The following is a 24,904-nucleotide window of genomic DNA, read 5'->3' on the forward strand; positions in this document are numbered from 1 at the left end:
AAAAAGTTTTCCACACAAGAACTGGATATTGTTCGTTCAGTTTATATGAGCAACTCCTTGGAAAGAAAACAAAAATGTGCACAATTTTGGATCGATATCTCAAAAACTGAGGGATTAGCTCGCGCATATACCGACGGACATGGCTAAATCCACTTAACACGTCGTTCTGTTCATTTGTATATAATTTTCAGTGTCATTTTACACCTTCTACAGTTTTTCCATAGCTTCCGACGCTTCCTGCTGGGTGTTACAAGCTTCGCGATAAACTAAACATATCCTTTACTGTAACTTTTTTCAACAGAGACAGGGCTACGTAACGACAGTCACCACAATAACCTGCGTAATGCTTACAAAAATAATGACATAGGACAAATATTTTCATAAAAAAAAGACGCATAAATATTTAGGCCCACAGTTCACATCCATAATCTCTGGAATAAAGCGGATGATGTTGAGATCAACAATGTATTTTAAGTAAAGTAAAAAATACTAACCCTGATCAGAGCTCATTAGCAGCAAACAGCGTGTAGCAAAACGAGGAGTAGCTAAGATTGATTCAAAATTTACTATAAAATGCTTCTACAAAACCAATAAAGTTTAGAAACAATTTCGTTAAAGTTATAATTGGCATATTAAGCAACAAAATAAGCATAATCCTTCTAGGTGAAAAGCATTCACCAAACGAACATTCTCAAAACATATATTAATACATAAGGTATATATATACTAATGTATAAATTTATAATATAATAACTAATATCTGTACAACACAATGCGCGAGAAGTGCTTACCTTGAAATTTGCGTAGAGGAAGTTCAGGAAAACAGCAGCAACAGTTTGAGACAAAATGCATAGCGGGTGCAATGCCTACAGTTGCTGCCGCATAATGATTTCAAACCACTTTTACGATTTATCACATATTTTGAGCTGCAAACACTACAACATCACTAAATCAAACATAGCAAACACTTTTAAGCAAACATTTTCACTTTTTAATTGTCAAAATTCACACAATTTAACAAAATTACTATTTTCAACGATAGAACTACGCAATCGTATGATTCCCGCTTCCGCAGGATATGTCAACTGGCTTTTGGCGTTGTTTCTCACATTCGTAAACCGCTTTGCCAACATGTCATTGTGTTTATGTCGCTAAATATACAATAATGAAAATTTGTCTTCAAATTTCATACATATTAAGGAAATACTATTTAATTATGGCTAGAAATATTAGTTTCTGGTTACGAATATGAAATTAGCACGAATATTTCACACCCAGAAAATTAATTATATTAGAATTTTCCCAGAAACTTTGTTGCAACTCTGTCTTCCATTTGGTCGGCATAGCAGTGCAGTTAATTGTCAACGTGTATTCTGTCATTTTACACTTTCTCCAGTTTTTCCATAGTTTTTTTTTCCTCATAGAACGAATTTCACGATTGTAGCAAAGCAAAGCGGTTCTCAATTAAGTAAGCATGCAATATATTTAATTAAATTTAGTGTGTTCGGTGAAAAAGTAACATTGAAGCATATACTTCCAATTACTTTTGAATATTGTTGAAAATTCTAATTATAATTATTTCAGTTAAATTAACCAGTACGCTTTCAACTGTGGCTGTGTGTTTGTGTGCATCAATTGATTCACAAAAATTGTGGCAACAGTAAGAAAAAATTTGGAAAATGAGATTCAAACATTTTATGGGGCTGCATTTAGGCTCATTACTAGTTATATTACTTCTGGCAAGTTCGCCCCTAGTACGAGCTGACGTGGAGCAGGACTTCGCAGATGAAATTGACGATGATGGCAAAGTAGAGGATGTGCAGGTAAGCGCAACAAAGTAGTACAAAATTTGCCATGCATAATATTTCAATTAATAAAATGAGTATAGCTTGCAATGTAGAAAAAGAGGGCCATTGCCACCTTTGTTCTATTGCAATAGCGCACATGTGATGCCATCACTGATAAAGCAACCGGCAGCGCTGTTTTCTACTTCTGTATATGCATAAGTGTGTATGTACGTTGCTACTATAATTTCCCCTGCAACGCCTTCAATAGTAAACCCCTGTCGTATAGTAGTTATAATGTGTTCTATACCACGTCATGCCCAATGTGTATGAGGGTACTTTGATACTAATGGCAGATTAAGGTTGGAGTTAGGAAAAATAAAGCACATTGTGATAGCTACTTCTGTGCGTTACCAGTAAATTGATGCGTAGAATTGTTGACACGAGCATAATGATTTTGTATTTAAATGCAACTATTTCCTAACAACATAACCTCAATTTTGATGTTTGCAGTGATTTTGTTGCTTTAATAAAAATATTTATGTTAATGTGTATCTGTGATTAACAATTCACTTTAAAAGTAGTTAATGTCGGAAGTAAAATGATAAGATGTAATATTATGTTATACATTTGGATTACGTTATGACTCCATACCGAAAATATTGAGACTTGCTACGAGGAGAATATTTTCCGTTTACCAGATTTGATTTTGTGTTGGTGCTAGGAATTATATTGATCAATGGACTTTGTTGTTCTGAAAAACACCAGTATCTATGGAAAACAACTATAGATTTATCAAGCTATGCAATAATGCATTCTAAGTCTCAGAGTTTTTTGTAATATAACAATTATTTTACTTTTTCTGTTAAATTAGTTTGTCTCTTTGCATGTTATTAATAATATGCAAACATAAATGCATATATGTATGTATGTACATATATAAACATCCGGCGTATATATCAATTGCATTGCCAAGCGACGGTTTTTTTTTTTATTATGCTGTTTATGACCTGAACAAGGTCAGTTTTTGGGATACCAATCTTAAATTTTACACATATTTTTTCTACTAAAGGAGCCACTCTGCTAACGAAACTGTCGATATTGGAGCACTAAAGCTTATGTCTGTCGTACAAACTGAACTGCAAAATAAAGTTCTTTTATGGAAAATATTGGAAGCTTCTTTATTTATGAAGTGTAATTTAGAGAAACACATATTTTATTTATAATTAGGAAATAATATTTATGGCCGCAGTTAAAAGAAAACTTACTAATGAATAAAAAAAAAATAGAAATGATAGAAATATATCGATTAAATATTTACAAAATTATATTAATTGAGCTCAAACAGAAACACATAAAAGATACAGGAAGTACCAAGAGAAGTGTTTGACAGTCACTCGCAATGTAACTATAACTGAAATTTGTTTAAGATCTTTCTATAAGCATAATATTTAGCGAAAAGTCGTATCAGTTTATGCAATTAAGCTAGAACCTGCTATATTCAATATATTATTAATTGTGTTATTGTGTTTAACTGCTACTATTTTGTTTCCACCATAGGATGACAATGAGCTGGAAGAAATTGTCTACGAAAGCCCCGTTTATGATCAGAATAAATTCTACTTTGCCGATCACTTTGACGACATCGCCGAATCTCGCAAGCGTTGGATCAAATCGGAAGCAAAGAAAGATGACATCGCCGAAGAAATTGCCAAATATGACGGCATATGGGAGTGGGAGGCACCACAACGAATCGTATCCAAGAAAGACATTGGTCTCGTACTCAAATCGAAGGCGAAACATGCAGCCATTGCTTCAAAGCTTAACAAACCATTCACCTTTAAGAGCGACGCACCACTCGTAGTGCAGTACGAAGTAACTATGCAGGTTAGTAAGCATATGTGTAAATCAAATGCTAAATCCATTGCATCAGCTATTCTGTTACATGCACATATTTACTAATGTGATATAATTTAATTATACACCGAGTACATTGACACTTCTCTCACCCTACAATGTAGTCATAGTAAATTGACCCACCACATTTCGTGTACTTATTAATTTTTTTCGTTTTCAGGAGGGCCAAGAATGTGGCGGCTCATATATCAAGCTACTTTCACATGGCGTACATACAGAAGACCTCAAGAAGGTAAACATTTATTTGGAATTTTGATATATTCCCTCAGTTTCATATAATGTATTATTTGTTACTTTATAGTTCAACGATAAGACGCCATACACCATTATGTTTGGACCAGACAAATGCGGCAGCGATATTAAACTACACTTCATATTCCGTCATGTTAATCCAATTAATGGTAGTATTGAGGAAAAGCACTGCAAAAAACCAAAGTAAGTTTAGCAACAGGAAAGTTATCGATTTTTGAGCACAAATCGTAAATATAACAATTACAGTTAGTATTGCTAGCACAATTTATGACAGCAACTACAAACAATAATTAATGCCAAACATTAATTTTGCTTAATTATTACCGCTAAGTATATAAATGACTTGTTTACATGCTCTCCTAATTATAGTGATGTATTGATTTTTTTTAATCACATTTTATGTGACCGCGTGCCGGCCATTTACACCTGTGTGTTGCTATAAGCATGTACGCCTTATCTACATATCTGTTTACATTAGTGTGCACGCCCCAAACTTTTAAGGTTCAGGCAAAGCGAAAATGAAAATGTAGTGAAAGTGCATATGAAAGTGTGAAACAAAACAAACATATGAAAACAATATTGACGTTTTCGTTCTTTTAAATTGTATTTATTCAGAGATCGCTTAGAGGAGCCATTCAAGGACAAATTGCCACATCTCTATCAATTGGTGATACGTCCAGATAATACATTCGAAATAAGCGTCGATCATAAAGTAGTGAATCAGGGTTCTTTGCTCTCGGAGTTCGCGCCACCAGTTAATCCGCCACGTGAAATTGACGATCCCGAGGACAAGAAACCAAAAGACTGGGATGAGCGTGAAAAGGTAATTACAATTTTTTTTTTGCTTCCCACTCCCTCATTTATTTTCAATTATCTTTATTTTCCTCTACTTATTAGATACCAGACCCAACCGCTAAGAAACCAGCAGATTGGGATGACGATGCACCACCACAAATACCAGATCCTACAGCTGTTATGCCTGATGGTTGGCTTGAAGAAGAACCTGCCATGATACCTGGTAAATTCAGTTAATTAAAACTATATTTTTAGCCTGAAAATAATTTTTATTTTATCACAAAAGATCCCACAGCCGTCAAACCCGAAGACTGGGATGCCGAAATGGACGGCGAATGGGAAGCACCAATGATTGATAATCCTTCTTGTGAAAAGGCCGTTGGCTGTGGTGAATGGAAAGCACCGCTCATACCCAACAAGGAGTACAAAGGCAAATGGCGTGCACCACTCATCGACAATCCAAATTATCAAGGCAAATGGGCTGCACGTAAAATACCCAATCCCGATTACTTCGAAGATCTCACACCATTTAAGATGACACCTATCGTAAGTGCAAAACAAAATTATTCAAAATAACATAATGAATGATTTTTTGTGTTCGTTTGTTGACAACTCATCAAGTAATTGTTTTCTTATCTACTATTTTTCGTCAACAGTCAGCTGTGGGCCTTGAACTTTGGTCGATGTCTGACAGTATTTTGTTTGACAACTTGATTGTCGCTGACGATATTGAGTTGGCCAGAGATTTCGCCGCCAAAACGTTTGATATTAAGCGTAAATATATCGATAAGGAGTCGGTAAGTGTGTTTCGCATGAAGTGATAATTAATATTTTTTTTTATCAGCATTTATCATACGTTAATGTATTTTAAGCGTGTATATTTCTACAATAACTAATAGTTACATTTCTAAATTTAAACACAACCCAACTAAAAAAAAAAAAACAAAGAAAACGCTTTGGCATCGTCTGATGAAGCGTATAAACTACAAGCCCGGTTGGTGGGCTTTGTACTTCACATATTTGCTCATACCGGTTGGCTGCTACGTGTTCTATTTATACGGCCGTGCTAAGGAGGTGTTAAGAGAACTTTTTTTAACATAACTTAGCTTTTGTGTTCATGTTAGTTATAAAATAGAGGCTCGTGTGAGTGTTGTTGTAGCAATAATTATAAAATTGAGGCTCGACAAATTGTAGCATAACTTACCTTCATCTTTAATGTAAGCTTCATAACCTCAAAAAAAATACTTTGTACATATTTTATTATTTTTAATTTTGCTTCACCCTTTTTCATTTTCTCTTTCTTTGTATGTGGCTTGTTGTATTTGTAAACGATTGCACCAAATTGTAGGAGACATTTTTCAATAAAATCGTATCATTCTTCAAAGAAAGCTCTTGGGCTTGGCGTGTAGCAATTGTATTAGCTGGTGCCACACCACTCTCACTCACATTGTATCGCTTGTTTAAGAGATCCGGTTCAAAGGTAAATGCCATGCGCTAGTACTAAGTGTGCACAACGTGGTTTATTTCTATTTTGTATAACATATTTTCGGCAAATTTTGTAGGAGTCCGGTTCCGATGCTGATGCCAAGAAAACCGATGCCGTGCAACCTGACGACGCTGCAGCCACTTCAGGCGGCGACGCCGACAGCAGTGCCACTAGCAGCAGCAGCAACAATGTATCTAGTCCTAAAACTAAAAAGTCTGATTTAGATGTTAAAGATGAGAACGAAGAGAAGGAAGCTGAGGCTGCAACAGCCACAGCTGCTGCCACAAACAGCGGCAAAGAATCACAAGATGATGACGCTGAGGAGGCCGTCACTGGGGTGAGTCGGCGTTAAGAAATTAATTTGTTTAGTTTTTTTTTTCACTATTGTCCGTTTCATTTATATTACAGGAAACCACGACGAAGACCGCACGCAAGCGCCGCGTGCCCAAAGATCAGTCTTAAGCCAAGCTGTCGTTAGCTTGGGAAACGCAATACAAAAGAATTCCAAAAAGCAAACATTTAAATAAATTTATAGTAGAATGTGCAGCAGAAGAGTTGTTGGCGATGAGATGCGTAATGGTTGCAGCTCTTTGTGTTCGTAACATGATGCGGCATGCATTTGAATTTTTTTAGTTTAGTTTATGATTTCTAAATTTCCAATTTCAGCTACTATGCATAGTGTAAGAATGTTTTTTTTTTATTTATATGCGTATACTTGTAGTTCAATTGATATGAAATGCAATGTTTTTTGTTTTGTTAGTTTTTTTTGTTGCACGTGAAATGTTAATGCGCGCCACAAGTATGTCTGTTCTGGCAAACTCATTGTACATGGTAAAATGTACGCACGTGCAAAATACGTACACCAAATAGATGTATATTCTTGGGGAAACGGCCAGTAGTTTATACAAGTATGTGAAAACTTATAAGTTAAATCCAAAAAAAGCATGTTCGGTCTGCTTCGATTTCGAAATAATTTTCAAATTATATAAAGAAGTATTAATTAAAGAAAAATATTTTAGTATTGTTTGTATGCAGTTAATTTCCAAGTGCAGCATTATTCATCACAAGAGCAAAAAATATATTACTTTCTAGTAAAATTATTCTAAATTAATAGAAAAAATCTCAACAACAAATATGAAACGAATAGTGTAGCCTAATGTTAGCAGAACTATGGGAAAACAAACAAACGAAATATTATTTTAATTTAAAATGTATGTACTTTGTATTAAATGCGTATTAATTGTAATATTAATTAACGCCAATAAATATAAAAAATAAAAGTTCACTAAACAAGTGTTAGCTCATTTAAATAAGACCTGCTTAATTCAACAACATAAAAATGTAGTAACAAAATTCAAATTTAACTAAATTATGATATTCACATATTTACACTGAAGTTCTAATAGGCACTTTAACAATACCGCTTCACTTAAAAGTATTACACAGTAATACTGCACGAAGCCAAATACAATTTCTTCCTATATCGCTTCTTCCATTTTTAATTTAAACTTTATAAATTTCTTTTTCTGCTACTCTGCAATTCAACTCAAAATACCACGCTTGAGTTTAGCCAGTAACACTCACACACACTCAATATTCCTGCGAAAGCGCAATGTACTCCAGCGCTGGCGGCAACAACTTTCGTTTACGTCCCACGCGCCCGCCAGAAGAGCAAGGTGTTCCTCCACCTGCCTCCAAATGAGCGTGACCCGTCATTGAGTTGCGTTGTGGTGCATCTGGTATCAACAACGGTTTCGCTATCTTATTAGGCGGTGTCCTTGCTTGCGAACCACTTGTTGCCTTGTTGGCGCTCTTTGTTTTGTCAACAGCTTTCTTGCGTTTAACTGCAACGAATGTCGCATCTGCGCTACCGTTTCGCCCTCCACTTCGTTGCATTTCGCTAGCAATAGTGTTGCTAGTGGTACTTTTCTTCGTTTTTGCTGCTATCCGCATGGTGCCAGTTAAACCTTTACCGGACACGTTTATTAGCGTACCATCGACCAATTGTGCACGCAAATGCGTTCTAATCAAGTTATTCCGTTTTGAACTCAATTCAAACTGATATTTCTCGCTAATGTACTTCTTCAGCTTATGTAATGAGAAGCCGCGGCGGGAACTTAGCGAGAGTGTAGCTTCTTCAACCATTTTCACAGTTGTGGGCAAGTGTGGGCGATGCAAGCGTGTGGAAGTGTGTGTTTCCATTAGCGTTGAATGCGCGTTTGGTCTCATTAGCTGCCTCTTATTTAATTGCTAAACTATAAAATATTAATATTATTTATAGCATGTAGTAGCACTTTGTTTATTTACAAATAAATAAACGGACTATTTGACGAAGTCGAAGGAGTTAATGAATAATTTCATTTAAAGAAAATGAAAATAACGGCGAATGGGTGGAAAGCTGCGAGTATGTAATGACGTGTGTCATAAGAAAAAGCTTAGAATTTTTTTCCTTTCAACCAATCTTTTTCATACCTTGTACAGGGTTATCCATGAACATCTGTCTATATATACGCGAATCTCGTCCTGGTCTAGTAGGTTTTGAAATTTTGTACATGTTCTCTATTCCTCCCACAGAAGCGGCTCATTTGCCAGAACCGCCGATTTCGGACCACTAGAGTATACGTATTAGCTACCATACAAACTGAACGCTCAAAATTCAATATTTGTATTGAAAACTTTTGTATTTGAGATATCATATCTTCATGAAATATGGCATGGATTATTGTCCAATACAAGGGTACAATATCCGAAAAAAATTTTTCAGATCGAACCCCTATAGCATAAAGCATATAGCTGTGATATAAACTGGCTAAGTTCTTGTTTGAAAACTTTTATACATATAAGCGAAGATTGTTTTCACTAAATGCACATGCTATAGAAATTTTTTATAATAATGCCATGAAAAATTCATTCTTAATGTGGATTAATGTGCATTTTATCGCTAATAAAAAAATTTAGAGACGTTTTAGTATGAACCAACGTTTTTATTTTTGTGTTACCCTAATATGCATACGTACATGTAGCACTTGTTGTTTTCCATACATCAGCACTGCCATATCGACTTGCAGACAATTCGAACGGAAGTGTCAGTGAATTATTAATATTTGTCAATCAAAATTGCGTTTTCCCACACAAAAATTTAAAATTTAGTGAAAATATTTATAATTGTGGAAATAATATGTATAATGTGTATGTGTGTGTCAATATGCAAGCTTAAAAAGTGAAAGTGTGCAATTATCGCCTGAAATCAAGTGCTCACAAGCAATCACAAGTTTTTAGGAGCTCCGCCGGCGTTATGCGTTGTTCTCCTGTCTTTAGTGATTACATCTTCAATTGCCTCCGCTTCAACTGCATACAAGGTAAGTTAATTTTCATATTAATGTTATTATTTTGTAGTATGCAACTAATATTTTTCTCCAACTAATTTAGGTAAATTCTAACCTTGTTTATTTAAGAGGCGCAGAAAATTTCTATAACTTCGATCCAAATGGTTTTATGTTCAAAATTCATCTTCGCTGTTAGTGTTATTCGATGCTAAATTCATAGAAATGAGTGCATTTTAGGTAAACCATATCAAAACAAAATAGTTTTCGGACTTAAGATTTTGGCTGTTAGGAAAATATATCAAAATCTTTTAGGATTTAGTTTATTTAAACAATTGATGAGAATAACAAACATATATGTATATATAATATTGTCAGTTCTACTTTGTAGAGCTCATATCTTCCCTGACAATACCATAACAGTGACCTTCTTTTAAATTACTGTGTCTTCTGCATATGGAAACTTTTTTAATAGAACCCTTATTGCTTTTATCATCTATTCTCAAATATGTATAGCTTGAATCAGTATTGTTTGAATACGAGTCAAAGATGTACACCAGCAAGAGCAAATACGACATATTTAGTACTATTTAAATAAGGCTGGAAAAGCTTCTTTTATGGATGCTATCCAGGCAGCGCAAAAACTTCGAAGATCGAACTTTCATCGTCGATTCGCTGCTGAATCGCAACAAAAGCAATAAATTTCCGAAGCAGATAGTAATGTGTTGTTGAAAAGTGGTTAACCGTTAAAATGTGATTTTTGGTCAAATAATCGTCCTTCGAATGTTTGATTTTTAGCAATTTTTGGTCGTCAGTCAATTTGTGCGGAACAAACTGTACACACACCTTTCGTAAGCCCAAATGTTCGGTCAAAATGCGCTAAATGGATATTTTGAAGATGTTCAATTCCATTTCCATGAATTTCAATGATGATTTCGGCTGATTTTTGATGAATTTACGCACAGTTTCGATGGAATTCGCGGTGTTCCGGTGGCACTCTGCTACGGGTTAAGCAATTGTCGCCATAAACTTGTTTCATCAATTGAAACGTTTCGGCAAAACAAAATTAAATGTTGGCTCTTTGTTCGAAGCTCATTTTCGCACCGATAACACAAGCATACTGACACTTAAAACGCAATAACTTCACTTCCAATCGAAGAAATGGCATGAAATTCTCACTGGGCAATCGATAAAGATAGCAAATTCTAACGCACTAGTCGACATATAGATGGCGCCACCTGGGGGCGCTAGATTCAAAAAGTCCTGCTTACACATTTTTGGGGTTCATGAGGGTACATATTTAATTAGGAAGTGATCTAATTTAACCCGGATTGTCTGAAAAATGCTATATTTTCACGTATTTTAATACAAATATTTAATATCGTGCTCAAAATGGGCTCTCAGCCAATAGAAACCTGCTAACGCTTAAATAAATTTTCCCCACGCCTTCATAAGCTTCGGCTGTGATATCTTTAGCGATTTTTTTTCCGCTTCGGTTAATTTTTGTAGCGAAATTCGCCAGACTCTGGGAAAGTTTCGACGTCTATTCATAAACCTACCTCTCGACACCAGCACTGATGCGCTTGTTGCAAATGCGGTCGCAGCTACGATGTCAAGCATCTGTATTGCGATCTCTACTTGAGGTCATGTTTGCAAATATTCTGATATTTTTCTACTTTGGAGTCTAACATTGACAGGCTTCATATCCAATACAACGATTTCGTAGTCATGGTTCTATGGGAACTTAATTTTTTCATTTTTCCATGGTACAAATCGCAGTTTATATAGACAAGTCCGTGTCAGATTTGTTCAGACCTTGTATTACGATACCATCAAGCGAAAACTTTCAAGATCGAATAGCGATGACCAGGTACAAACGGTGTACAAGCCAGGATTGACTGCTGTCAAAGAAAACATTGTTGAAGTAATTTGAAGGAAAGCTGTCGGTTTGACAGTACTTGGCTGAATAAAAATAAGACTTACTTAGACCCAATTGTCACAGGAATGGAAAAGGAGTTTATTGTATGTTTGGTGGAAATCATACTTGTATATCATTAGCGACGCCGCTATGGTCAAACTATTAATTCGGATGTGTACTGTGAGCAATTGGACCGTATGAAATAGGTAATCGTTCAGAAGTGGCTGGCATTGGTCAATAGGAGAGGATTTGTATTTCGTCAGGTTAACACCAGGTCTCACTCATAGATAGTGGTTCACCAGAAGCTATGGCAGTCTGGTTTGGAGGTTCTTATGCATCCACTTTATAGTCCGTAACTGGCAAGCGATTACTGTTTGCTGGTACAAAATTTGCCTCAAGGGAACTTTGTGAAAATCAACTTTCCCAGTCCTTTGCCAATACGGACGAGTATTGCTATAAGAGTGGCAATAAAAATCTTTAAATGCCAAAAATTTATGAAACAATTTAATGCAAAAAAAAAATAGATTTATTCTTACGAGACTTTATAAAAACGTCATATCTATATGTACATAAATATACTTACGTATGTATGTATGTGTAGGTATGATTAAATTTTTGGTGTAAAATCTAATGTCATGTTTGTATTTACCCTTATATCTCTTTTATTGGTCAACCATTTAAGCCGCTTAAAATTCACATCTATAAGCAGCTTACATATTTATAAGCCAAATGCCTCAATTTTCATTAAGTCCAAATTTACAAAAGTCCATTTGTGCCTACTCGTGACATTAACTGCGTAATTTAACACAGAAGTGAGTAGCAAATTAAATGCACATGTTTAACATATACATATATGTATTTAAGTACATTCATATACATACATGTAAATATGTATGTACATATATCAGCATTATATATGTATATGTAAGTATCAGAGACATTACAAAATTCAGTTGACTTCCAAACATCGGCGCGTTGAGATTTTATCAACACACAGTTTAATTGCTACTTCATACACACACCCACAGCTACATACCTATGTATATGTATGTTAACATGCATTTGTTCCCATGTGACTTTGTGCCCCAACCGCCTCCAATTAGTCAACGCACAGCATATGAGTGCGCGGCTTTTACCCTTAGCTTCCTCTGTATGTGCGTGTGTTTGTGTCTATCGTCCTTGTTATATTTGATTTTACTTTTATTTTTCAGATAAACATTTAAGTGTTTTTTTGGTCATAGAAAATTACTTTTTCTTTTGCTTCATCATATTCCCTTTGTGATATGAGCACACATATTGTCTGCGGAGTAATGAAATTTTTAATGAAAACAAGTTTATTTTTAATAAAATAACCAAACATGCAGAGAAACACACGCTTAGTTAGATAGTAACACGGGACTTTGATATTCTCGCTCCCTTTTGACGAACTCTGATTGTAATGGAAAATGAAAGTGACCCATTCACACACACTTTGACGGATTTACAATTTTCATTGTTGCCATTTTCAGTAGCAGATTTTGCTAGCAGCTAAATATTTTACTCAGAGTCTGAAGTTCTGAATTTTGATTTCGTTTCCTTGTCAGTTTTAACTTACTTGAGAGACCTTAAATTGATGAACAGTAGCATCCCCTAAATTATTGCTAAGGAGAAGGAGAAAGGGGCAAATAAAATCGGGAAGAAAAATAAGAAACTTCTCAGAGCATAACGCGTCCAAATCACATCTAAAAATATAATGGTTTAGAAATACTGCATACTCACGCCTTGAAGATTCTTTCAACCTTACAACCTTACAACCTTTGGTAAGAGGGGTAAAGTGGCTGTCTGACGACGCATCAGACCTTTAGAAGACCCATTAGAAAACCACAGGGATTAAAATCTCCTCACTCTACGGTCTCCTCTACGAACCACCCTGTACTCTTGTTGAAACATTTTATATGTGCAACGTCCGTAATATCGACAAGAAACCCTCGACTGGTAGTTTGTATACTTTTCCCTCCCTGTTTTCTTTTTTCTGGACTCTAATTGTAGTGTCGTGCCTGTTCTAGTTATCTCATCTGCACCACAATTACCAGGAATGTCACTCTGTCCTGAAATCCATCGCGGATTTATCGTTAAATGTTATGTTTTGTCCACTAAGTGATCAAGGCGTTATTTCACTATCTTTGATGAAACCCTACGAGATATTAGTGATTTCAAAGTCGCTTCACCAGCTGGTTCCAGCCAAAAATTGGCTAGAACCGTTTTCATGTAATGAATCATGTAATGAATCTTGTAACTCCTTTTTCAACTCCTCATTGGTTGGCCATTGTAGCTGTACCCTTTTCAGCAGGTAAGCAGCACGACGCTTCTACGTATACCTGGGTTTCGCGCGGACATCGCCCTTTAAAATAGACCATTCTTTGAGAAATGCACTACTGGCAGCTCAATGTTTGGCATCTCCTCTCTTTCCCATCCTTGAAACAAAACTTTCGCTAACGGCTTGGTTCCGGCTGCTGCTGGTGTTGTTGCCTTCCTGTAGCTACACTTTGGTTCAACTTCAGGGTTGGTACAAGCCTTTGCAACTAGATAAAGCTTTGTGACGGCTCTCATTTTACACGCTATTCTTTCCTGGAAACGACAATCCCTACGGTTTTATAACAGCGGATCCGACCTGGTTTAATTTTTTATTGCTTCTGGTTCATACTTGTAACTGGACCCACGAGTGTAGGGGAAAGTAGGTCCCCTTGCGCATAGCCTTCGGCACGCAAGTAGAGTTATAGTTTTATGGAGACCGCCTGGTATGCATAAGCTGTTTTCGATACTAGGCTATTTGAGGGTTGCCAGCAAGGTTGAACTTCGACAAGGGACGCATGACACCCTGATTCAGCCATTATTTCAACCATAATAAGACTTTGAGGAGCAAGGACCACCCATCAAAAAAGTTAGACCTTACATAGATTCCTTCGAACTGGAAGAAGGGTGAACTGTTACCAGTCCGTCCCTGGTATCGTCGTGCTAGTGGAGTATCTATTACCAGTCAGCATCCCAGGGGAGGATTCAGCGGGTAATTTTAGCCGATCAAAAAAAGCATAAAGATCCCAATTAATAAACGGCCAATCTTCATATTGAAAGTCAATGCTAGATATCTGAAACCCCTAACCACTAAGAAAGTGATCGTAAATAAAACGTTTAAATTCTAACTTTTGATGTGGGTCGTGTAGGAACTATCGATTAATAGACATAGTTTCATAAAAATATCGATAACTTTCTATTCTTACCGCGATAAATGGTTACGGTTTCAACTCCGCATATTATTTATAAAGAAAAAATCAGTGAAATGTTTGACGAACAAAAAGTATGTGTCTTCGTTTTATGTGCAATCCAAAAAAAAACTCCATCTCTCTTTAAAAAAAAATTATCAAAAAAAATTGTTTATTCGAGTTATAGATCCTTCTCTTACTATCGATAAAAAATCGATAATTTTATATATTTTCAATCGCCAATTTATGTTATCAAAGATAATTGGAGATATCGATTTTTCAAGAATACAGATACAGATTCTCCTACTTTTGATAAAAAATCGATATTTTAATATTGTTTATTCGATACACGATAAATATCGGAAATTTCACTTCATATTAAAAGTTATCAAAAATAATAATTTTTTCGAGATATAGATTTTTCTCTTACAAACGATAAAAAATCGATAATTTTCTAAATTTTCAATCTCCAATTTATGTTATCAAAGATAATTGGAGATTTTGATTTTTGAAGAATACAGATACAGATTCTCTTACTTTCGATAAAAAAATCGATATTAATATATTTAGTTCGATACACGCTAAATATCGATATTTACACGTGATCAGCGCTGTTAACGTACATAGTAATCTTCACACATAAAGAAAAATAAAGATACCTTGGTAATATTATATGCTTTTAATTTCAAAAGTTTCAGCTTTCTCTTCTGTTCCTACTTCCAAATAGTGTAGGTTTCGTTCCCCCTTTGGAAGCCGAAACCGCCTTCGTATCGCGGCAACTTGTATTCACATGGCTTTGGATCCAGTTGCGTAAAACAGCAATATTACTATAGACGCCAGGGTACTTCCGAAGGCCACACCCAAAACCATTCGAGCATATACCCACTTGTTCGCCTCCGACCACCAACGGCCCACCAGAGTCGCCTTGGCATGCGTCCTTACCACCCTGTGGCACGCCAGCGCACAGCATACGTGGTGTTATTCTCCACTTGTTTTTGTACAACAGCAAGCAACGCAGTCGCGTTATAGTATACACATAGGCCGCATGCAAACGACCACGAACTCCCGCCTGCGTTTCGCCCCAACCCACAATACTGGCCCGACTACCGAGCCTCGGCCTATTTACAGCCAATTTGATACATTGCGAACTTTCGCCGAACGGTATGCTTTCGACAAGGAAAAGTAAACCAACATCGTAATCCATATTGATATTACTATAATCCGGATGCATCTTAAAGCTTTCCACTTGTATAACATTACTCGTTGCACCCTGTATATCAGTTTCACCATATATTATGCTATATTTGCGTGGTTGTTTTTCGCGTTCCAGGCAATGCGCTGCGGTCAGGACAACTCTCCGGCTTATAATACTGCCGCCACACTGAAAGCTTCCCCATATTTGCACTGCGACTAGATAGGGATATTGCTCGATGGTCACCACTTGACCGTTAATAATGCGTGGTTCCACTTTTTCGTTAACATTTAACCGTGTGCCATCTGGCTCGTATGCACCGCTAAGGGTTAATGAGACCGTGAGCGCAGCAAGCGAAAATGTACGCTGAGACATTTGTCGGCTAAACTAAATGCTTTGTGACTGCTTTATACACCGGCATCGGTTTTTATATGTTCTAGGCAGTTTCAAACTACTCAACTATTCTAAATTTTAATTACTAATTTCTGTGGCACTGTAGAAATGTTAAGTGTCATAAGTCATACTTAGCCGTGCTCATATTTGAGATTATTCGTGCTCAGTAGTATTCTAGAGTTATGCAACACTATAATTTAAATCCTCTATTTTTTGTAATGGCGCTTTTTGAGTTTTCAGGGAATGCCACTTTCAATTTTCGACTTCCCTTTAAGCTAAGTTTGAGCTCTGATTCACCTGGCCAAAATAAACAGGTAAAAGCAAAAACAAAAACAAAGTTATCCAATTCAGTGACATAACAGCCTTTTTTAAATTTCTTGAACAGGGTATATTAAGTTTGCCACGATATTTATAACACCCACAAGAAATTGTTGGAACCTCTATAAAGCATGTACTATATACTCGTAATATAACTGGCTATACTCGGCTATAATCGGGTAAGCGGTGTCTATGCCAATTAAGAAGAAGAAGATATAGAAATGATCAGGGTGCTGAGCTAAGCTAATTTAGTCATGTCCGTCTCCCTTCCGTCTGTATATACGCGAACCTGTCACCCAATTTTTTAAGATATCGATCTGAAATTTTACACACGTCCTTTTCTCATCAAGAATCTGCTCGCTTGTCGGAACCGCCGATATCGGATAACTCTAGCATACAGTTGCCATATAAACTCACAGATCAATTTCAAGTCCTTGTATGCGAACCTTATAGCATCGCTATAATTTCCCAACAAATTGTTCAGACCGGTCAACTCTAGCATATACCTGCCATATAAGCTGACCGATCAAAATTAAGATTTATACCCTTTTGGGTTAAAAAAATGTACCTTTGAAGGGTACGTAGGATCGTCTTTAATATTTCGGGATTTGGCAAGTCTAGTATTGAAATAAGTAACTCACAACTTTATCATAAAATTTGACATTTTGTTGATATATAAACTCAAATTGTTTGTTTACAGTAACTTAAAATATTCACTTCGGCCAAGAAATTGAATTAAATTGCGTACATTTTCGGGCGATTATTTTTTACAACTTTCGACGTGGATTAACTTAGCAGTAGTGCATCGATGAGTTATTATTACATTTCTGATGAAACTTCATCAAGGATCAGTATTTATCGATGACAATTGAGGTCGTAGATCACACCAAGAGATTTCGTGGAGGTCGTCTAAAATCAGCTCTTGTTCCGGAAACTATTTATGCTGTGTCCAAACTGATATTTTAAGATCGCTCAAAAAATATGTTAGCATTGCTTCCAATTACGTCTATGGAAAGATTATAAATCTTTAATTTCCGCATATTAACCCGAAAGTAAAGAGCAGTCAATCTGTGTTTCAAGACAAGAGAAGAATCCAACAAAAGCAAATGGATGTCTATTTTTTGAAAAACTGAACATGCCGCAATTATACCACTAAAACAACACAGAACAGTAAATTTTGAGTGGTTCTCAACTATTTGTTTGTCAGTTGTCTTTCAAGAAATCCGCGAAACCAACCGTTGAATACGGTTTCACCTCGACAATGCTAGCTCTCACACATCGACTGAAACAACATCATTTTTGAACACTCAAAATATCGATTTCATGAATCATCCTCCGTATAGTCCTGACTTGTCACGGAATTACTTCTTTTTTCCCATACGTTAAAGATAAACTAAGAGATCGCTTTGAGTAATCGAAACCAGTTATTGTCTAGTTTTAGTTAGGTCCTTGACAAGCTTTCGAAAATAAAAAATATATACTTATTTTTGAAATATAATAAAAAAGTGGCGTTCACGAAATAAAAGGAAGATACATAACTATTTGTAGATCTATTTTGAATCGCTCAGCATAGATCGAAGGTAATGAGAGGTATATGAGAGCGTAGCATAGTGAATTCCAGACCTATCGGCAAACCTTGAGAACTCCAGAAAAATATATACTACCTAAGCTATTTCGCATTCTCGCATTCTTACATTCTTATTGCGGAAGTTCTTGTTCATCTGACGACAAGAAGGCTATTTCAGGACTTTAGTTAAATTCCTTAACCCTGGACGGGCATCGTCGAATTGACCAACGAAGCACGTCCAGGCGTAAAAGCTTGATGTAATGGCCATTGCCGTCTTTTTTGTCTGTCCAAGTCTATGATCTGGTGACTATTCCAACATCTAATTTCTACTAGCGTTAACTGAGTTAGCCTAAGTCAGGTTATCTTTAATTTTTAACTTACAAAAAAGCCAAAATAAAAAAATTATATAGTAATATCAAATTATAAGAAACTACTTTCCAACCCATCTGCTCTCGGGAGACAACTGGCAAAATCGTATATGCCAAATTCCAATTTAATATGACATTTATGCCTCACAAGGCCTCGTCAACTGTCATTTCGATTGCGAGCAAGCCATTTGTCACGAAAATGCACTTTTTGCAGCTTTTATACACAAACCGATTTGTACATCAATATATATGTATACATAAGTATACAAGATTTTGCAAAAGTTTCAACGGAAATTTACTCTTATGCAACTAAACTTTTATCAGCGTATATTGAATTATAACGAGCAGCATGTCAAGAACATTGAAGAAGCGCCATTGTATAACTGTGTATACGTGTGACAAGTGTGTGTTGCAAAGTCACTGACTTTTGTGCGCCCAAAGCATTTACAAAAGCTACAGTAAACTCCACTTAAAAGACCCCCAAAGTAGTTTAGACTACAACGTCTCCGCTGAAAGCTCGCTGATCCGATAGTTTTCCATCGACGTAGTTTGAAATACATAGATCACTACAAGGTGTTTTAATTTGTTTTTGGTGGGGCTTATAATCTGTTGAACCTTATTAAGTTATAACTTCACAAAAAGAGCTGAACTTGTTGATATTCGATTTTAACTTGTATAGATCTCATGTTCTTCACGAATTTTTTTCTGCTATGGTATTTGGATCCACTGCAAAGTTTGACTTTAGTCTTATCGACTCGGTGGTTGTCTCTCCATTTGCCAAAACACAGTAAAAGGCATTTTGATCATATTTGTGTTGCTCGTCGTAACCTTAACTGGCAAATGGAGCGCTTAGGAAGTGGGAGGCATATTCAAAAGGCTAAGGGATTCTCTCAAATACTTTCTGGCATCGTCGTTCGTAAGGCCTATAGAAATAAGAATAAGAATAATAAGAAATTTGTTTACATTGGTTGAAAATTTAGTATCTAAACTGAGACCCGAGGGATGACAATCTCTTCTGTTAGCATATAAATTTAATTTCGTATTTTTCCAATTTTTTTTTATTCAACATTAGGTTTAATGAGGTTCTATGCAGAGTAACTAGAGTACAAATTTGTTCGCAAATCAATTATATTTTTTTCATTTCTCCATTATATTCGACATTGCATTGTCCCAGGGAGCTCTGTAGGTTTAAAAAAAATCCAAAGAAACGAAAAAGAAAAGAAAAACAAGAAAAAAACTTTAACTTCGTTTGCACCGAATCTAATATACCCTCCACAGGTGCATTTCTTTTAGTAACTATGTGCCCAGTTTGTATGGAAGCTATATGCTATAGTATTCTGATCTGAAAAACTTTTTCGGAGATTATGTTATTACCTTAAGCAATAATCCATGTCAAATTTCGTGAAGACATCACGTCAAATACGAAAGTTTTACATGCAAGCATTTGATTCCGATCGCTCGGTTTGTATGGCAGCTATATGCTACAGTGAGCCGATCTGAACAATTTCTTCCGATATTACATTATTTCTATAAACAATAACTCATACCAAATTTCGTGAATATATCTTGTCAAATGCAAAAGTTTTCCATACCAGCACTAGATTCCGATCTTCAGTGATCGTGAACAATTTCTTCGTATAATACATTATTATTTTCGAAACTAACCTGTGTCTACTGTGAAGATATGTACATAGTCAAATGTGAAAGTTTTCCATACAAGAGCAATGATTCCGATCGTTCAGTTTGTATGGCAACTTTATAGGGTCTCCGACGCTTCCTTCTGGGTGTTACTAACTTCGTGACAAACTTAATATACCCTGTTCAGGGTATAATAAAAGAAGAAAGTTGTCATATTATAACAAAAACAAGAACATAGAAAAATAGAAACCTTGACAGCTGCTGGGCCGAGATTCATCACTAATATATGGGGCGCCACTACTAGTTTGATGAAAAAACTATCTTTATAAAGATTTCGCTTGATTTTCACCAATTTTCTTATGACTAGCTGTCGGCTTGTAGAAACAACTACAATTTCAATATTATTTTGCCACTGCAGCCAGTTGTAAACCACGAAATATTGGTCGCTTGTCACGCACAAGTGCACTGCACCGAGTGTTGCTTTTTAAAAGCACAAATAATATTATGTATTCTTCTTCGAGGAGCAAAGTAGGCTATAAGACAATGTGACATACATTTAATATGGGCTAGAAAGGTCCTTTACCAGTTTCCATTTAAATTGTCTCCCAGCGGGCACAGTTGTATTTAATATCTTTTTGTATATACTTGTATGTGTGTGTCAAATATGTCCTTGGAGGCAGGCTTTCCTATTTCCGTGCGTCAATGGCAAAGAGAGTGTGTGAGTGTGTGTAAATCTGTATGTGCTGAGTCCATTTCAAGCGATTTATTGCCATCACATGTCGAATGTGTTGTTGTTATTTATTCATTTTTATTATTATTGTTTCTTTGCGCTTTTTGTTGCCAACATTTCTTCTTGTCTACACCCGCAACGAAACAAAAGACCGAAGAAACAACACTTTTGGCTGCCGTGTCTTGAAAGCAAGACTTCCACACACAAGTCAGTATATGTATGCATGTATGTGTATTCAAACCTCTTGCGCAGACGACTTTGTGCTCGCCTGTGCATCTGTGAAATTTGCGGAATTGTTATTTTTGCTGATATTACAAATGCGTCAGTAAACAAGGTTATGAAAATGACAAATCGTTTGTTGACATTTTACTGGCGAATTTATGCACATACACACACACACCCATATGTCTGTGGCGGCGTCCGTGTCCGTGTGTGCTTGCGGTCATTTGTCTCAGCACTAATGTTGCCGCTCCATGAAGGATTACTTCGACTCCCACTCCTCATCTCATGAGGCTGCTTCTGCTTTGCTAATGTCACTGCTGAGCAAAGTTGGCTGCCGTTGACTGCTGCTGACTGTTGACTGCTCCTCGCTAACCGAAAGCAGCTGTTCGCCTACTTGTAGCTGCCCAGAGATTATAATATATGACATATGAAAATCATTTAGCCAAGTGTAATGAAGTTAGGAGTGAATTTTAAGTGCAGCAACCACATACAAGTACACTCATACATTCACACGGTTATATGGTACGTAGCGCAGTATAGATATTAACGGTATATTTGCAGGTGGGCGTGGTGCTTCCATTTTTATTTGCGTTAGGAAAAGTTTCAATTACCATTTAAATAGCACATGGCAATTTCTTGGTGCCCCTAACGATGTGTATAGCCTGGCGTTGCCCTGTTGGAACATAATTGCTCTCTTATGGTACAATGTAATTGTTTATTTTAGAAGGTGGCTTATTTCCGTAGGTTCAATTGTTGATTGTACAGGTTCGAGTTAAGAGTTTGGCCGTAGTTGAGGAATCCTTAGTAGATTATACGCTGCCAATCCCACCAAATCCACAGTCAACATCCTGACCATTAATCCTGGCTTTTTCACCGTTTGCGTCATACACCACTATTCGATCGCAACCGTTTTCGCTTGACGCTCTCTAGATGCGTTAGTTTTTGTCAGTAGTATTTATCTGATTCGGGCATGGATCGGTTTTTTGCGCAAATTCTTTTAACGCATTCTTGGAAGATGTTGATGTGAACGACTTTGGTTCTAAAAAGACGGCTGAATGGCACTCGAAGATGCAATCAATTTATCGAACGAAACTTTAGGTAAGCATTAGCCTGGATCGTGTGCTGTTATAGACGAGTTTGCAACAGCGCGTCGATCGTTGTTCTTTTTCACTGCTTGGCGCCAACCAGGTCCTTCTCCACTTGGTCTTTCCAATGGAGTGGAGGTCTTCCTCTTCCTCTACTTCCCCGGCTGGTACTGCGCGGAATACTCTCTGAGCTGAAGTGCGTTCATCCATTCGGACGACATGACCAACGATATAAATGTCGTCGTGTATCTCATAAAGCTCATCGTTCCGTCGAATACGATAAAGCGCGTAAAAGACCATACATCTTTCGCAAAACCTTTCTCTCGAAAACTCGTTTCGTCGACTCATCAGATGTTGTCATCGTCCATGACTCTACACCATATAGCTGGACGGGAATGATGAGTGACTTATAGAATTTGGTATTTGTTCGACGAAAGAGGACTTTTCTTCTCAATTGCCTACTCAGTACGAAGTAGCACCTGGGTAGTATGCGTTCGATTTCGAGGCTGACGTTGTTGTTGATGTTAATGTTGGTTCCAAGATAGACGAAATTATCTACGAACTTGAAGTTATGACTGTCAATAGTGAATAGTGATAAGGTCCTATAAAATTGAAGACGGTGGGCTTTAATTCATTCACACAGTACGCTCTATTCTATAGAGCTTATATGTTGAGGAAACTTATTCTACGGTAGTTGGCGCAGTTTGTGGCGTTCCCTTTGTGTGGGTTGAGCAGAGCAGACTTAAATTTCAATCATCGAGCACACTTTCGTCTCATCATATTCTACATAGAAACTGCTGCATGCTCCTTATCAGTTCTTCGTCGTCGTATTTATTCACCTGTGAGGATTCCATCTATCTACTATACATCAAGCTGTCAAACAAGCCACTTTCCCATAAAGTCGAAAATGAAGCGTTCGTTAGAGGAGAGATACGCGATTTTTACGTGGGTGGGTCCCAAACTCATCGCACAACCCTGCGGAGGGGATGTTTTTTGAATTTTTGAATAACGTAAGCACAGGTCCCCCTAGGCGTTTTTTGTTTCCTTGCCTGAAAAGCCGATGATTTTGAGTCGACAGAGGGAATCCAAGCAGCATGCACCTCGGCTCTCAAGGCTATTCCGGAGAATGCCTTCCGTGAGGCCTTCAATGCTTGGAAATCGCGCTGGCAGCGCTGCATCGACGCAGAAGGAGCCTAGTTTGAAAGTTTTTAAAGAATTGTAGCGATTATTCAATAAATTTTTTTTAATCGACTCAGTCCTATTACTTTGCGGACAAACCATGTAAACGAGCTTTTAGTTGTTGGTGAAATGAGATCGGACTATACAACGAGAAAATGAGTGAAAGTGGGTGAGAAGATTAGCTTTTTACTACTATGATCAAGAAATAGTAAGACTTTGCTTGTATTTTTTTTTCAAATGTTGTCTCCCTCAAAGTAAGTCCCCATGACCCCAATACACTTACGCCAACGTTTTTTCCAATCCTTGCGACAGTTGTTAAAGTGAATTTCCGAAATAGTTTTCAATGCTCATAGCGATTCCCGTTTAATGTCTTAAATTGACTCAGTCGTTTGACTTTGCTGAATAGCCAGAAGTCACGTCGAGCTAATACAGACGAATACGGTGGTTGCGGCACGATATTGTTTGAAAATTTGGCGAAAAGCTCACAAAGATTTAATGCAGTATGCGACGGGATGTTATCGTGGTGCAAAACCCAAGAGTTGTCAGTCCATAACACCGATATCTTTTTACGAATAGCTTCGGGTAAATGACACATAACACTCAACAGCTTGGCTGGTCGGTAGGAATTCGGTAGGCAACTCATCGCGATATTCGTAGAAAACTGTAAACACAACCTTGATTTTGACTTGCTTCTACGCGATTTTTGCGACTTCGGCACACCTTTGCACGATATTCAATCGACCGAATCGTCTGTTTCCGGTCGTTAAGATAGATCCAAGTCTCATCGCCAGTTCTCGACGCTCTTTGAATAATTTATACCAATCAAAACTACCTGCTCGCGACAAACATTTATAACCGAGGGCCTTTTGCAACATTCGGAATTTTTCGACACTAGAAGTTTGATTCTGCACACAAAATTTAATGGAACTTCTTTCTTGAATAATTTCACTCATCGTAAAAATCGCTGAATGCACTGTATGTACTTCAGAAAGACAAGCTTGTACTAAACTAATTTTGATGTGAGATTTGACACTGATGTCACTGACAGTTATACCAACAAAAAAGAAATATTTCGACGATTTTAATCAAAAATTCACACTATTTTTTGCCCACAGCAGTACGAAAGCTTTACTGCTAAACTTTAATAATAAAATTTTCCGACAATTTTATTTGAAAATTCAATAAAAAGAGCTAAAAATTTAGCAAATATTTTCATCTGCAGTATGAACCGAGTCGATTTAGAACTACTGAAATTTGATTATAACAGCTTATAAATAACACGAAACAACATAGCCGAGCATAAATCGCATTGTCATTAGATTTTCGGGAATTTGAAACAAAAAAACAAAATAAATCATAAATTTTTTTATCAACCGCCAATCTCAATTGCCCATCAACTAATTTAGTTTAAGCGACAAAATAGTCGAATAAATAAAGCAATTTCGAGTGACAGTGTAGATACTAAAAACAAAAAAAAAACGACATAAACAACACACAG

The 24,904-nt window shown here is 36.6% G+C and overlaps 3 protein-coding genes across 4 annotated transcripts; 1 reads left to right on the top strand and 2 right to left on the bottom strand.

The window, feature by feature from the left end:
• The first annotated feature begins 1,380 nt into the window (after positions 1-1,380).
• Positions 1,381-7,464, top strand: LOC120774435 (calnexin). 2 transcript variants are annotated; one of them, XM_040104079.1, is made up of 12 exons: positions 1,381-1,468; positions 1,585-1,823; positions 3,345-3,671; positions 3,862-3,933; positions 4,003-4,136; positions 4,569-4,776; positions 4,851-4,971; positions 5,035-5,294; positions 5,405-5,545; positions 6,097-6,228; positions 6,311-6,571; positions 6,643-7,464. In XM_040104079.1, exons 2-12 carry the CDS (start codon positions 1,680-1,682, stop codon positions 6,694-6,696), a joined length of 1,854 nt encoding a protein of 617 aa, XP_039960013.1. In that variant the 5' UTR covers positions 1,381-1,468; positions 1,585-1,679; the 3' UTR covers positions 6,697-7,464. The 2 variants fall into 2 exon arrangements, with proteins under 2 accessions (XP_039960013.1, XP_039960020.1); XM_040104086.1 differs by lacking the exons at positions 6,097-6,228; positions 6,311-6,571; positions 6,643-7,464 and adding an exon at positions 5,697-6,018.
• An 8-nt stretch (positions 7,465-7,472) lies between these two features.
• Positions 7,473-8,525, bottom strand: LOC120774448. Its single transcript, XM_040104100.1, has one exon. It carries the CDS (start codon positions 8,461-8,463, stop codon positions 7,825-7,827), a length of 639 nt encoding a protein of 212 aa, XP_039960034.1. The 5' UTR covers positions 8,464-8,525; the 3' UTR covers positions 7,473-7,824.
• Positions 8,526-15,247: 6,722 nt separating this feature from the next.
• Positions 15,248-16,281, bottom strand: LOC120770436 (trypsin-3-like). The gene has a single exon (XM_040097948.1). It carries the CDS (start codon positions 16,279-16,281, stop codon positions 15,409-15,411), a length of 873 nt encoding a protein of 290 aa, XP_039953882.1. The 3' UTR covers positions 15,248-15,408.
• Positions 16,282-24,904: the final 8,623 nt, after the last annotated feature.

The sequence above is a fragment of the Bactrocera tryoni genome, chromosome 1, assembly GCF_016617805.1.
Source record: "Bactrocera tryoni isolate S06 chromosome 1, CSIRO_BtryS06_freeze2, whole genome shotgun sequence".
NCBI classification, from domain to species: domain Eukaryota; kingdom Metazoa; phylum Arthropoda; class Insecta; order Diptera; family Tephritidae; genus Bactrocera; species Bactrocera tryoni.

What these genes read in the sequence shown, in the direction of transcription:
- LOC120774435 (XM_040104079.1), top strand. Translation starts at nt 1,680, where the DNA reads ATGAGATTCAAACATTTTATGGGGCTGCATTTAGGCTCATTACTAGTT. An exon ending in ATACAGAAGACCTCAAGAAG is followed by an intron (nt 3,934 to 4,002) that starts GTAAACATTTAT and finishes GTTACTTTATAG; the next exon opens with TTCAACGATAAGACGCCATA. An exon ending in AGAACCTGCCATGATACCTG is followed by an intron (nt 4,972 to 5,034) that starts GTAAATTCAGTT and finishes TTATCACAAAAG; the next exon opens with ATCCCACAGCCGTCAAACCC.
- LOC120774448 (XM_040104100.1), bottom strand. Translation starts at nt 8,463, where the DNA reads ATGAGACCAAACGCGCATTCAACGCTAATGGAAACACACACTTCCACA.
- LOC120770436 (XM_040097948.1), bottom strand. Translation starts at nt 16,281, where the DNA reads ATGTCTCAGCGTACATTTTCGCTTGCTGCGCTCACGGTCTCATTAACC.